This window comes from Pelodiscus sinensis, chromosome 31 (assembly GCF_052426305.1).
Source record: "Pelodiscus sinensis isolate ZL-2025 chromosome 31, ASM5242630v1, whole genome shotgun sequence".
In the NCBI taxonomy this organism is placed as follows: domain Eukaryota; kingdom Metazoa; phylum Chordata; order Testudines; family Trionychidae; genus Pelodiscus; species Pelodiscus sinensis.
The window spans coordinates 12,502,032-12,515,584 of record NC_143082.1 but is presented as its reverse complement, the minus strand read 5'-3'; the positions used below and the strand labels follow the sequence as shown (position 1 = coordinate 12,515,584).

The following is a 13,553-nucleotide window of genomic DNA, read 5'->3' as shown; positions in this document are numbered from 1 at the left end:
TAGCCCTCTGTAGCAGAGGGCCACCAGCTCTGGAATCCCCCAGTTCAGGGATTGCCACCTGTATTCTACACCCCCCAGGTCAGATGTGCGCCCCCCTCCCCGCAGCACTGCCCCCTCCTGTCTGCCGGCAAATGCAAACACAACATACTCACCCCCACAGCCCTGCCTGTGCCTAAAGCGCCCGCCCTCTCCCCAAGTGTTTTTTTAAAAGGTGGGTTTAACGCCTGGGCCTTCCCCACAAAAACGAGTCGCCGTCACGAACAGGATTCGAACCTGTGCGGGGAAACCCCATTGGATTTCGAGTCCAACGCCTTAACCACTCGGCCACCGTGACACCCGGCCAGGGCTTCGCCGAGCTCCGGCTAGAAGATCCACATAGGAGAGGGGCGGGGGGGGGAGCAACAGAATCTTCCTCCCCCCACGCGTGCTGCAGACCCCCGAGTGCCCCCCAACCCCATCGTGACCCCCTGCTCCCCTCCACCACAGGGCCGGGCCCGCCCCTCCTGGCCACGGCTTTCCCAGTGCGCCCCACGGCCTCTCCCCGCCTATCCCCAGAGCTCCCCTCTGCTCCCATCCTGAGACCCCCCCATCTCCCTATGACCCACAGCCCCCACCCCACAGCCCCCTCCCCGAACCTCTATAGCCTCCTCTGTCCCCCCATTCTGCCATCCCCATAGCCCCCTGTGCCCCACAGCCCCCTCCCCCCCGGCATCCCCACAGCTTCCTCTGCCCCCTCCCCCCCCCCGGGACCCCCCAGTCCCAGCGATACCCATATAGCCCCACAGCCGCCCCCTCCGCCATGGCACCCCAGCCCCTCCCCACGGGACCCCCAGCCCCCTCTTCTCCCCTCGAAACCTCCAGCCCCCGCCCCACGGAACCCCCCCCCCCAACCCCAGCGATCCCCACAGCCCCTCCCCCCCCGGACTTCCTCTCAGCCCGGGAGCAATTTTCATAGCCCCCCCCACCGCCTCCCCCCATGCACCCCCCCACCCCAGAGATCCCCCCATAGCCCCACAACCCGCCCCCCCATCGCCCCGGCGCTGCGCGACGGGAAGATGGCGGCGGCCGGCCGGCAGGGGGCGCCGCGCGGCGGGAAGATGGCGGCGGGCGGCCGGCAGGGGGCGCTGCGCGGCGGGAAGATGGCGGCGCGGGGCGGCGGGCGGCCGGCAGGGGGCGCCGCGCGGCGGGAAGATGGCGGCGCGGGGCGGCCGGCAGGGGGCGCCGCGCGGCGGGAAGATGGCGGCGCGGGGCGGCGGGCGGCGGGGGGCGCCGCGCGGCGGGAAGATGGCGGCGCGGGGCGGCGGGCGGCCGGCAGGGGGCGCTGCGCGGCGGGAAGATGGCGGCGCGGGGCGGCGGGCGGCCGGCAGGGGGCGCTGCGCGGCGGGAAGATGGCGGCGCGGGGCGGCGGGCGGCCGGCAGGGGGCGCTGCGCGGCGGGAAGATGGCGGCGCGGGGCGGCGGGCGGCCGGCAGGGGGCGCTGCGCGGCGGGAAGATGGCGGTGCGGAAGAAGGACGGCGGCCCCAACGTCAAGTACTACGAGGCCGCGGACACGGTGGGGCAGTTCGACAGCGCGCGGCTCTGGCTGGGCAAGAACTACAAGAAGGTACCGGCCCGGCCGGCCCCCCCCCCCCGCCCTGCGCCTCGCCCCCCACGGGCCCCCGCTCCTCGGGCCCCTCCCCCCGCCCCCTCTGCCCCCCCAATCGCCGCACCCCACTGACAGGCGTCAGCCCGCCTCGAGCCCCCTGGGTCACCCACATCTCACCCGCCCCCGTGCCCCCCCCGTGCCCCTCCGTGCGCCTGTCCTCCCCACCGACCCCCGTTTCCCCCAGTGTCTGCCCCCCCCAGTGTCTGTCCCCCCCCCCCCCGTGCCTGTCCTCCCCACCGACCCCCTCCCCCGTGCCCCACCAGTGTCTGTCCTCCCCCTGACCCCCTCCCCCGTGCCCCACCAGTCTGTCTGTCTGTCTCCCCCCCTGACCCCCTCCCCCGTGCCCCACCAGTGTCTGTCCTCCCCCTGACCCCCTCCCCCGTGCCCCACCAGTGTCTGTCCTCCCCCTGACCCCCTCCCCCGTGCCCCACCAGTGTCTGTCCTCCCCCTGACCCCCTCCCCCGTGCCCCACCAGTGTCTGTCCTCCCCCCCCCCCCTGTCCTCCCCCCCCCTCCCCCGTGCCCCACCAGTGTCTGTCCTCCCCCCTGACCCCCTCCCCCGTGCCCCACCAGTGTCTGTCCTCCCCCTGACCCCCTCCCCCGTGCCCCACCAGTGTCTGTCCTCCCCACTGACACTCCCCCCTCATGTTCCACTGGTGCCTGTCCTAACCACTGACTTCAGTTCTCTATGCCCCACTGGTGCCTGCCCTCTCCATTGACCCCCATCCTCTGTGCCCCACTGGCACCTGTGCTCCATACTGACCCACATCCCCCGTGCCCCATCCTCCCTGCTGATCCCCAGCCTCACTGGCAGCTCACAACCCCCGCCTCCACTGAATTCCCTCAGCCCCTTCCCATCTCCTCAGGGCCCCCGTTCCCCTATGCAGTCCCTTCCCTGCTCCTCCATTACAGCCTCTTTCCCCTCCTTGCCTGAACCCCTCGTTCACCCCCAGCGACCCTCCTGTTCCGCCTTCCAGCGCCTTAATTCCCTTCCAATCACCTACCCCTGTCTCAGCACCTCATTGAATTCCCCCTCTACTCCCCCCAGCTCCGCAGCGGCCTTACAGTGCATGGGGCTGATCTGATTTGTACAGGAAGGGGGAGGGGGGTTGTTCCCCACCTAACCACATCTGTCCTGGGGAAGGTGCCCCCTTAACACTCTCTGGGGTCCCCCATCTCACCCACTGTGGCTGGGAGCCGTGTCCCTTCCTGGTGTGCGGAGATGCGAGCCAGGCTCCCACTAGGAACTGCTCCATTTCCTATCCCCTCTCGGGGGGGCCCAGCCCCGCAGCTGATAACGTCGGTCTCCCCTCGGATCCTTGTCCATCTTTCACCCAAGTCCTTTTGCCTGCCTGTGCCGAGACAAAGGCCAGCCTGTGTGCGGGGAAAAGTGACCGAGCCAAGCCCCTATACTAGGGCTTGGGATCCCTCACTCCCGTGAAACCGTCACCAGATCTGGGCTGCGAGGAGTCTTTTCTTTGCACGGGTAGCTTTAGGGTTACGATCATCCAGCCACCTGCTGCGCTGTCTCAGCATAGGGCGTGTGGGCAGGGTCCTGCGGGCCCCACCTGGCTCTTCCAACCCCCTCGCCTCCCCCTTGTGCTGTCATGCAAGCAGCATGGGTCTGTGGTTCCCAGGCTGTTGCCTTTGACCTTCCACAGGCAGCGAGAAGCTGAGTCACCAGACAGCTCCTGGCTCTGGAGTGACAGGCTGACCTGGCCATCCCTGCTCACTGGGAATTGGCCTTTTCACACCCTCGCAGGGTTGAACCACTGCCGGAAGCTGGGACTGGCGGACAGGGGATGGCTCGCTAGCTAATTGCCCTCTTCTGTTCATTCCCTCTGAAGCCCTGGCGACCGCCACTGTGAAAGACAGGCGGCTGGGCTGGAGAGGCCATTGGTCTGCCCCAGTGCAGCCGTTCCTACGTCCTTCGCTCCCCTCCCCCTAACTATCTTCAGCTAAAGGCTCTGCCCCCATGTGCCAGGCTGCCTGCTGACTATCATCTCTGTGCCCACACCCATACCAATTGGGTGAAATACGCGTCACCTCCAGCAGAATCCTAGAGTTGGATGAGACCTCAGGCGGTCGTCCTCAAAGCAGGACCAACCGCAACTACATTGCCCTAGCCAGGGCTTTTGGCAAGCCGGGGCTTAAAACTTCGAAGGATAGAGATGCCGTCACCTCCCTAGGCAACCCATCCCAGCGCTTCCCACCCTACTAGGGAATTAGCTTTTCCTAATAACCAACCTCCACCTCCCCCACGGCAACCTGAGACCATTGCCCCTTGTTCTGTCACCTACAGATAGCTACATGGGGCATTTGCTTTGGGTTGCCTCAGAGTTTGAAACAAGCGCAGTTTATTGCTCTGGATTATTCCAGTGATGCTGGAGGGGGGGAACCAAACGCCATCAGGGCACCCTTGGGCTGGGTGCTGGACAGACACATGGCGAGAGACCGTCCTTCTCTCAGTCATCACAGGCAAGACAAAGGGTGGAAGGAGAAAGCGGCCCAGGGAAAGACGAAGAAGCCATTCCTTGGGGCAGAGGCGGGACCGTGGTCAGCCAAATTCCTGCCCCTTGCAATTCATGGTCCTCAGGGAAAGGCCTTTGTATGGAATGGCCGATATGATCTGCTTGTTTATTTCCTGGGAGTCTTGGTTCCCAGACAGACCCCAGGGCCAGGCCCCCAATGCTGCCTCTGTTTAAAAAGAGCTGCACTCAGTCTGACAAAAGGCACCCTTGGGGACAGAACATCCCAGCCAGCGATCCCCTCAGCCTCTCCCCACCTGCTGGGCCATCTAGCTTCAGCTGGGGCTCTGCCAGAGGGGCCCTGAGATTTCATAGGCCTCTTCTTTCTAGGGTTGGAGCGCCTTGCGCTTAGCCCCCCAATTCAAAGGGATGCAAGACTAGATGGACCAGACCAATATAGGAATTCAGGCTCAGGTCCTCAAAGGCATGTAGCTGCTGAATGCCTAAGCTGCTGGCCACCCCGCAAAACCCAGAGCGTCTGGTACCTGTAAAACCAGGTGTTATACGGGCCCCCAAGAGAGCAAGGCTGGGAGTGGAAAGAATGGAGATGGGGTAGATGGATATGATGTGACAAATGGGTTCAAGAAGCTTGAGCATCTCTCCTCCCTCCATCATGTGGACAAGAGCAAGCGGGGAAGGGGGTCACCCAGGGAAACAAAAGCAACATGTTTGAAAGCGATGGAAGGAAATACAAGGTGTAACTAGCCTGGCAAACCCCATGTCACAACCTCTCTTCCCTCTAATCTTTCCCATCCATGTGTGGATTTTTTTCCATCCACGTGCGGAATAACTTTATGTGCGCTCGAGGCATGTGTGAATGTGCACCACCAGTAGAAACACAAAACCTAGCTGTGGGGACGCTGCTAATCAGCTGGGCGGCATTTGAATCTCACGAGCGGCCGCACAACCTCACAGGGAACTCTGGCCACCAGACCTCCCGGAGACCAAGTTTCCTTTCCCTATTCCTCTGGCTGTTGAGCACATCCACAGCTCTATTAGTAGGACAGAAGGGGCCACAAACCTTCCTGCCTCAAGAATAGTCAGCCTTGGATTGCCATGGGCTGGGAGAAAACGTCCCATAACTGGCCACGAAAGGTCTCGTCTGGTTTCTGAGACAGTCTCGTGTGCCTTGTTCCCATTGCAGAAAGGTCAGGCCAGATGCTCTAGGGAACAGGGCATCAGGCTGTGACTTGGGAGAGCTGGGCTCTGTTCCTGAGCTGCTATGGGACCGTGGGCAAGTCACTTTCCTTCTCAGGGCTTCAGTTTTCTTTGGCATGGGCGTTATTCTGAGCAGCAGGTATCAGGATATCGATCTGCCAGTCCTCGGCGTGGCAGGGCCTGGTCTGGGCTCAGGTCTGCAGGCAAATGGAATGGCAAATCAAACTCCAATCCAGGCTGACAGCGGCAAGAAAGGAGCCAGTAGGTTTGCCAGGTGTCCGGTTTTGAACCAGACAGTCGGGTATTTGAGCTTTCTGTCTGGGAAACAAATTGAGAAAATACCAGACGTATAAATGTCCGGTATTTTCTAAGTAAGTTTTATTATTATCATGAGTATCGGTATGTAGTTGCGTACTGCCTGGCTGGTAGACGTGCTCACACTGCAACCAGCTGGGCAGTACGCAACTGCGCAGTGGAGAGGAGGGGGTCGGGGGCAGGGCGGGATGCAATCCCCGGGGCTGAACTCGCCCGTGCTCCCCGCCGGGACTGTGCGTGGGACAGGCAGCACCCCGGGATCTGCGTGCGTCCGGGCCAGCCCTGCTCCCTGCTGGCCGATTCTCTCCCCCCGCTCCTCTGCTGGCCAGCCCCGTTCCCCCCCAACCCCCTTCCGGCCAGCCCTGCTTCCCATCGGCCGGTTCCTCCCCCCATCTCCACCAGCCAACCCTGCTTCCCCCAACCCCCTCCCAGCCAGCCCCGCTCCCCCCAACCCCCTCCCGGCCAGCCCTGCTTCCCATCGGCCGGTTCCTCCCCCCATCTCCACCAGCCAACCCCGCTTCCCCCAACCCCCTCCCAGCCAGCCCCGCTCCCCCCAACCCCCTCCCGGCCAGCCCTGCTTCCCATCGGCCGGTTCCTCCCCCCATCTCCACCAGCCAACCCTGCTTCCCCCAACCCCCTCCCAGCCAGCCCCGCTCCCCCCAACCCCATCCCGGCCAGCCCTGCTTCCCATCGGCCGGTTCCCCCCCCCATCTCCACCAGCCAACCCCGCTTCCCCCAACCCCCTCCCAGCCAGCCCCGCTCCCCCCAACCCCATCCCGGCCAGCCCTGCTTCCCGCTGGCCGGTTCCCCCCCCATCTCCTCCAGCCAACCCCGCTTCCCCCAACCCCCTCCTGGCCAGCCCTGCTTCCCGCTGGCCAGTTCCCCCCCCATCTCCTCCAGCCAACCCCGCTCCCCCCAACCTCCTCCCGGCCAGCCCTGCTTCCCGCTGGCCGGTTCCCCCCCATCTCCTCCAGCCAACCCCGCTTCCCCCAACCCCCTCCCGGCCAGCCCCGCTCCCCCCAACCCCCTCCCAACCAGCCCTGCTTCCCGCTGGCCGGTTCCCGCCCCCCTCCCTGATCTCCCCCAGCCAGCCCTGGCCCCCCGATCTGAGATCAAGTGTGTCCAGTATTTTTTTTAAACCATCCGGTAACCCGAGGAGCCAGAGAACCTGAGGGCTGATGCCTGGCTCGCAGCACGTCCTCTGCCACAGGCCTGCCTCCTGCGTGTCCAGGCCAGCCGGGAGACGGGGGGTCCGGACTCCTGGGTCCCATTGCATTATTGAAACAACCCCTCTCCGCCTCTTCCCGCAGTACATCCAGGCAGAGCCTCCCACCAACAAGTCCCTCTCCAGCCTGGTGGTGCAGCTGCTGCAGTTCCAGGAGGAGGTTTTCGGCAAACATGTCAGCAACGCGCCGCTCACCAAGCTGCCGGTGAGTGCTGCAGCCAGGCCGAGTCAGACGGGGCAGAGGGGGAGGGGTGTCCCTTCACGGAGCAGCCCGCCCGTTCACGCACCCGGGGGAGGGCAGCCTGGGCGAGAGACAGCCTGCTCTGTGCCAGCCGCCGTCACCCCGCTACAGGTTGATGGTGGGATTTTGGCAGGTGAAATCCTCGCCGCCATGAGCACGCGCCCCCCAGCGCGGGTACCAGGGAGGTGCTGCCTTTCCTGTGACCCAGCGGGAGGTGGGGTGGGTGCTGGATTGCCAGGAGCAGGCGTGTACCTCGGAAGTGCCCCCCCATGGCTCCAAAAGAGACGGCTCGTGCTCACCGGCTGTGTCTCGCCTTCCTCTTCTCTGTGGCTCAGTCTCTCTCCTGCCCTCCCCTGCCCCTTTGTTGCAGATCAAGTGCTTCTTGGACTTCAAGGCGGGAGGGTCCTTGTGCCACATCCTCGCCGCAGCCTATAAATTCAAGAGCGACCAAGGATGGTGAGCGGCCCTCTTCCCCACCCACTCGTCTCACGCCTCACGTGGGGCGGGTGGACAGCCCCCCGTCTCCCTACGCGCAAGCAGATGGACGTGGTGGGACAGCAGTGCCCTGGCTCCCATGGTCAGGAGAGCCGAGTCTGCATTATGGACCATCAAGGGCTGCGAGGGGCCAAGCTTTGTTCTTGTAAACTTTGGGGTCAAACCAGCCTGAGGGGTGTCTGTAGGGGGGTGCTACTCTGGGCCCCCAGCTCTGATCCTGAGGAGGCATGGGTTTGGGGAGGGGATTCGTTGTGCCCCCTGGTGACTGACTGAAGGACTCAGTCTCCCTGGAGGAAGCAGTTTGGCTGGCCAGGCCCCCTAGCAATGGGGTGGCTGCAGTGAGACCCACATGCACCGGCTAGGAGGGGAAATACCCAGTCCAGGCCTGCTTCCAAGAGCCCGTTGCCATGGTAAGCAGGTGCCATGAATGCAAAGCTCAAAGGATTCCCCACCCGGCGCGGAGCCCTCTCGTGGCCCTGCCACGTGGCTTGGGCTTAGGTGTGGGATCCAGGGAGGGGTCCGTTCCCATCCACCCCCCCGCCCAGGTGCAGGGAGGGGCGGCTGGGCTGGGGGGCGTGAGCTGTAGCTTTCATGAGAGTTGCTCTTTTCTTCCAATAAGGCGGCGTTTCGATTTCCAGAACCCTTCGCGGATGGATCGCAACGTGGAGATGTTCATGACCATCGAGAAATCCTTGGTGCAGGTAATCAGCCTGGTCACCCCCTTCCTTTGTCTCCCTTCAACTCGTCCCTTGTCCCCCCGCACTCACTGCTCGACTCCCCTCTTCCTCCCCCAGAACAACTGCCTGGCCCGGCCTAACATCTTCCTGCATCAGGAGCTCGAACCCAAGCTACTGGGCAAGCTGAAGGACATCATCAAGCGGCACCAGGTAGGTGGGGCCCACAGAGCTAGTCCGGGCGAGGGGGAGGCTGGCATGTCGCAGGCGCTCGTCCCTCATCTACCCTGGGAATGGGCATCTCCGTCTCCAGGCTGCAGGAAGAGCCGAGCCTGGCCCAGCGTCCGCCATTGGCTCTGTGCCTCTGACGTGCTCCTTTGATCTCCCCTCAGGGCACGGTCACTGAGGACAGAAACAACGCTTCCCACGTCGTCTTCCCCGTCCCCGGCAACCTGGAGGAGGGTGAGGCAACAGCTCCTGCACTCCTCCAGCTCCTGGCCTCCATGCCCAGGCCTGGCCTGGCCAGAGCAGGAGTCGGGGCTGATCCAGCCCCCGTTGCAGTGAACGGACAGACTCCCACGGCGTCTCTGGGGCCTGCCTCCATCTCAAGCCAGCAGTGAGAACTGGGGCAGAAGGTCTCGGTCTGCCGGGGGCAGCTGCCTGCCTGGGGCACAAAGAGCAGTGTTGGACCCAGGCTGCATGCAGGGAACGGGGCCCTGAGGGGTTTGCTCTTGGTGGGGAAATGACCCAGAGACCTGCCGGCAAAGGGCGGGAGATGAACAGCAAAGCCAGCCAGGGGAGAGCAGCTGGGCTGAGACGCTGAGCGGGAGCAGCTGACTTTAATGCAGCTCTCTCCCCAGAGAGCTGGCGCTGAAGCCAGTGCCCTCGTGGGCGGGTGGCGGGGGGGCTGTGCTGCTAGCGACACCATCTCCCGGAGGAGACTTCAGGCCTGGGCTGGTCACTGAAGAGCCAAGGTGTAGAGGGCTGGGCGGGTCCATTCAGCCTCCCTGAATCCCCCGGCGCTTTCCGCTGGATGCTTTTCACTCCCAGTCTTGGAGAGCACCTGGCAGGAAGGTGGCTGCTGGGTCTGCAGCCCACACCCCTGAGGGCTGGCAGGCAGGTGAGTCTCTAGGGGAAAGAGAAGGCTGAAGTCTTAGGCTGATTCCACGGGCCTTGGTAGCAATCCAGGCAGTGCCGATGTGACGCCCAGGGCAGCCTCCGGCTCTCACTCCGGCTCTCACTCCCGTCTCTCACAGAGGAGTGGGTTCGGCCTGTCATGAAGAGAGACAAGCAAGTCCTCCTGCACTGGGGCTACTTCCCAGACAGGTGAGTCGGAGACTACGGGGGATGGGCCCTGGGTGTGTGTGCAAGAGACCCCCGTCGGCCTGGCTGCAGCCCCAGGACCGAGAACTGGGTTTGCACGTTTGTGATGACAGAAGTCCCCTTGGGATTGTTCCCCAGCGTGCTGATCATGCCACTGATGCTCTCCTACCTGCTCTCTGGGGCTCTCCACCGCCCTGTCCCACTGAACCAGCTCTGGTCTCCCCGAGACAAGGCACAGAGTTAGGGTTACCAACCCCCTTGTAGAGCAATGCAGACACTGAACCACTTCAGCTCTGGGACGACACGGGTCTAGGGCTCAGCGCCCGGGAAACCAGCCTCCAAAAGGGATCAAACCCCCAACTGAATCCATCTCTGTGTAAAAGTTTGACAGGGAACGCTTATCCGGTAAGCTCCTTTATCCATGAAAGGGAGAGATACTCCTCCAAGGGAACAGTTATTTACACAGCCTGTTAGTAAACAAAAGTGAATTTTATTAAGTACAAACAGTGGGATTTCAGAGGTTGCAAGTGGAAATAGACAGATCAAAGTAGGTTACTAAATTAAAATGAAAAGAAAACACACGGCTAGTTTTATTAGCCTACTGCCTGCAGATTCTTTCCCTAAAGAGCTGTTCTTATTTCAGGCATAACCTTCAAGTCAGAGACAAACTCTTTTACTCTGACTTGGGTCTCCAGCCCTCTTCAACGTTCGTTTTTCCCCCTTTGAGTGGGCGAGGCCGCTCCAGAAGCCAGCTGCCGGCCAGCAGCTGATAGCTTCCCATTGCTTAAATAGACTCTTCCCCATCGTGGGAATCATTTGTTTGGAACCTCCATTCCCATGAAGAGACTCTGGATTCAGACTGGATCTCAGTACCCGGTGGTCTGGTCACGTGTCTTTCTAGCACCAGCCACCTTCTAGTTTTACAGGACAAACAAGGCTGCTTGCAAGTCGTTGAGTTGATCATCAAGTCATTAAGCTTCCAGGACACCAGTCATATCTCGCGTTAGCACATGTAAAATTACAAACAGAGTCTCACTTCATATTTCGAACTTCACATCCAAGAGTGATACGTGCTCAAAGATAGGAGACGCACATTCAGCCCAATGCAACCTTAACCCTGAGAGCTTCCGTGAGGTACTTGGTTTAAAACATCTGTGAGTTCATAGAATCAAAGAGCTGGAAGAGATCTCAGGAGTCATCCAGTCCAGCCCCCTGCCCAAGGCAGGACCAATCCCAACTAAATCAACCCAGCCAGGGCTTTGTCAAGCCGGGACTTAAACACCTGTAGGGATGGAGACTCCACCCCCTCCCTAGGGAACCCATCCCAGCGCTTCACCACTCTGCTAGGGAAATAGTTTTTCCTAATATCCAACCTGGATCTCTCCCACCACAACTTGAGACCATTGCTCCTTGCTCTGCCATCCGTCACTACTGAGAACAGCCTCTCTCCAGCCTCTTTGGAACCTCCCGTCAGGTAGTTGAAGGCTGCTCTCAAATCCCCCCTCACTCTTCTCTTCTGCAGTCTAAACAGACCCAAGTCCCTCAGCCTCTCCTCGTAGGTCATGTGCTCCAGCCCCCGAATCATTTTGGCCGCCCTCTGTTGGACCCTCTCCAACGCGTCCACATCCTGTCTAGCGTTATGCGTATTTCTATTCCTAAGCTAATTTCTATAAAGCGGGGGGAGGAGACCCGTCACCATGTTGTTCATTTCAAGCCCGACAAGCTTTGGGAGGCGCCTTCCTCCCTCTCCGCTCAGCCATGGGCGCTCCCAGAGGGGACCTGCCCTGTGTGTCTCACTGGAGAAAGGGCCAGGCTGATCAGCTGCCCTGCGGTGGCATGCCGGGGCACGCCATGGAGAGCTGCAAGCGAATCCCTCCAACACCTGGGGCATATCGGCCAAGGGGGTCCCTGTGGGCTGGGGTGGGGAGACGCAGCTGCCCCCCACTCCCCGTGTTTCTCCCCCATAGTTACGACACCTGGATCCCAGCGAGTGAAATTGAAGCTGCGGTCGAGGATGCGCCCACCCCGGAGAAGCCCCGGAAGGTACGGGGGCTCATGGTATACACCCCACTGGGGTTGGCTGCTGGCTGGCCTCAGGGCCCCATGGAAGTTGGGACCTGACCCTGGGGGCGCACCTATGACATCAGTGGGTCATTGCACGCTCTATGGCTCTGACTTGCCCCCCTGAGGAAGCCTCGTCAGCCCTCCCCCGATAATGTGCAGTCGATTTGGCGGGGTCTTATTTGCCCCCCTCCCAAATGTATGGGATCCCCACAAAGCTTTTGGGGGGGGGTTGTTCCCCGTGGCGCCATTTGGTGCTGGGGGGGAGCGATTCTTCTCTTTCCCATCCGCTCCTCCACGGCCACTCACCCTGCCAAGCCGGGCCCGTCCCGCCCCTGCAGGTCCATGCCAAGTGGATCCTCGACACGGACACCTTCAACGAGTGGATGAACGAGGAGGACTACGAGGTGAACGACGAGAAGAGCCCTGTCTCCCGCAGGAAGAAAATCTCCGCCAAGACGCTCACTGATGAAGTAAGGTTCCCAGCGGGGTTCTGCCTCCAGCTTGGGCAGTGGGGGCTAGTGGTTAGAGCACAATGGGCTGGCAGCCAGGACTCCAGAGTTCTAGTCCCAGCTCCAGGTGGGGGAGCCTGTGGGGCCCCTTTGGGTCCAGAAGGCCATTGCAGACGGTTCCACAAATGGTCGAAAAGATCTTAGGTCCACTGGGCTAACCCAAGGGGGATGGTTCAGTGGGGACTTGAGCTCAGTGAGCAGGTACCTGTGTGAGGAAGAACCGTGGGTTGGGCAGAGGGGTCTCAGGCGATCTGGGGGGGCTGGAAGGTGAAGCTAACATGGTCAAACTGGAAATACAGCGTACGTCTTAGCTGCTGGACCCATTTCCCGGGGGTCCCCGTGGATCCTTCGTCGCTGACCGTTCTGAAATCGAGGGCAGTTGCTTCCCTAAAAGCTCTGCTCTAGGACATGCTGCGGGGCAGGTCTCCGGCTTGGCTCTCCAGAGATCACAGGTTCCTTCTGGCCTTGGAATTTGTGTCACCCCGGCTGTGCCTCGGTTTCTCCGCTCGTAGGAGGGAGGCAGTCGCGGCCTGCCTCCTGTGGGGACGTGTGAGGCTTTCAAAGCCATGGGGGTCCGGGGGCATCGCCCCCTGGCAGATCCAAGCGATGGCGAATAGACGGGCTGGGGGCGGCAGGGAAAGGGAAGATGGAGCCGGGCCGCCCGGGTGCTGAGGAGCACGTCTGCCCCTCCCCGTGGCTCTAGGTGAACAGCCCCGACTCGGATCGGCGGGACAAGAAGGGGGGGAACTACAAGAAAAGGAAGCGCTCCCCATCCCCCACCCCGGAGGCCAAGAAGAAGAACGCCAAGAAAGGGTGAGCCCCTCTCCCGGGGAATCTTCTGTGGGAAGGGGGCGGAGCATCTGCCCCCATCCGCCTTGGCTCGAATCCCGCTCAGGTTCGGGGCTGAGCGACCTGGGCAGGGGCTGGGTGTGTGGCCCGTGGCCCCACATCTGGAGCTGGGGCCAGTCCTTGCTCCGGCCTCGCTCTCCAAAGGGGTCCTGGGGGCGTCTGTTTGCCAGGCAGCGCCTGCCCCGGGGCTGGGGGGCTCGGGGAGGGGGCTGCGCCACGGCCGGCCGTCTGGTCTCCTGCAGCCGTCGGCAATGGGGCGCGTTGGGTTTCTCCTCCCCTGCAGCCCGTCGACCCCCTACACCAAGTCCAAGCGCGGGCACCGCGAGGAGGAGCAAGAGGACCTGACGAAGGACATGGACGAGCCCTCCCCTGTCCCCAACGTGGAGGAGGTCACGCTGCCCAAAACAGGTCTGGGCGGCGGCCCTCCATGGAGTCCTACAGCCCCTCCCCCCAGCCCCGGAAGAGGCTGGGGGCTTCCCCCACAACCCGCGCTCCTGCCTCGCTCCTTGCAGTGCCTGTGGGGGGAGG

General features: G+C 62.5%; 1 protein-coding gene and 1 non-coding gene across 7 annotated transcripts in view; one reads left to right on the top strand and one right to left on the bottom strand.

The window, feature by feature from the left end:
- Nucleotides 1-252: 252 nt before the first annotated feature.
- TRNAS-CGA (transfer RNA serine (anticodon CGA)) lies at nucleotides 253-334 on the bottom strand. The gene has a single exon. It is a non-coding gene; the product is annotated as a tRNA-Ser (tRNA).
- Nucleotides 335-1,425: 1,091 nt separating this feature from the next.
- Nucleotides 1,426-13,553, top strand: part of SMARCC2 (SWI/SNF related BAF chromatin remodeling complex subunit C2) — a 24,929-nt gene continuing 12,801 nt past the window's right edge. For 3 of the 6 annotated variants that reach the window (XM_075901906.2, XM_075901904.2, XM_075901902.2), the window contains exons 1-11: nucleotides 1,427-1,603; nucleotides 6,956-7,075; nucleotides 7,482-7,567; nucleotides 8,226-8,307; nucleotides 8,401-8,493; nucleotides 8,673-8,742; nucleotides 9,537-9,606; nucleotides 11,571-11,646; nucleotides 12,006-12,137; nucleotides 12,880-12,989; nucleotides 13,309-13,433. In XM_075901906.2, coding sequence (XP_075758021.2) covers nucleotides 1,493-1,603; nucleotides 6,956-7,075; nucleotides 7,482-7,567; nucleotides 8,226-8,307; nucleotides 8,401-8,493; nucleotides 8,673-8,742; nucleotides 9,537-9,606; nucleotides 11,571-11,646; nucleotides 12,006-12,137; nucleotides 12,880-12,989; nucleotides 13,309-13,433 — 1,075 coding nt within the window. In that variant the 5' untranslated portion in view covers nucleotides 1,427-1,492. Of the gene's footprint in view, nucleotides 1,604-6,955; nucleotides 7,076-7,481; nucleotides 7,568-8,225; nucleotides 8,308-8,400; nucleotides 8,494-8,672; nucleotides 8,743-9,536; nucleotides 9,607-11,570; nucleotides 11,647-12,005; nucleotides 12,138-12,879; nucleotides 12,990-13,308; nucleotides 13,434-13,553 lie in introns of all 6 variants that reach the window. The other 3 variants (XM_075901903.2, XM_075901905.2, XM_075901907.2) reach the window with 3 other exon arrangements.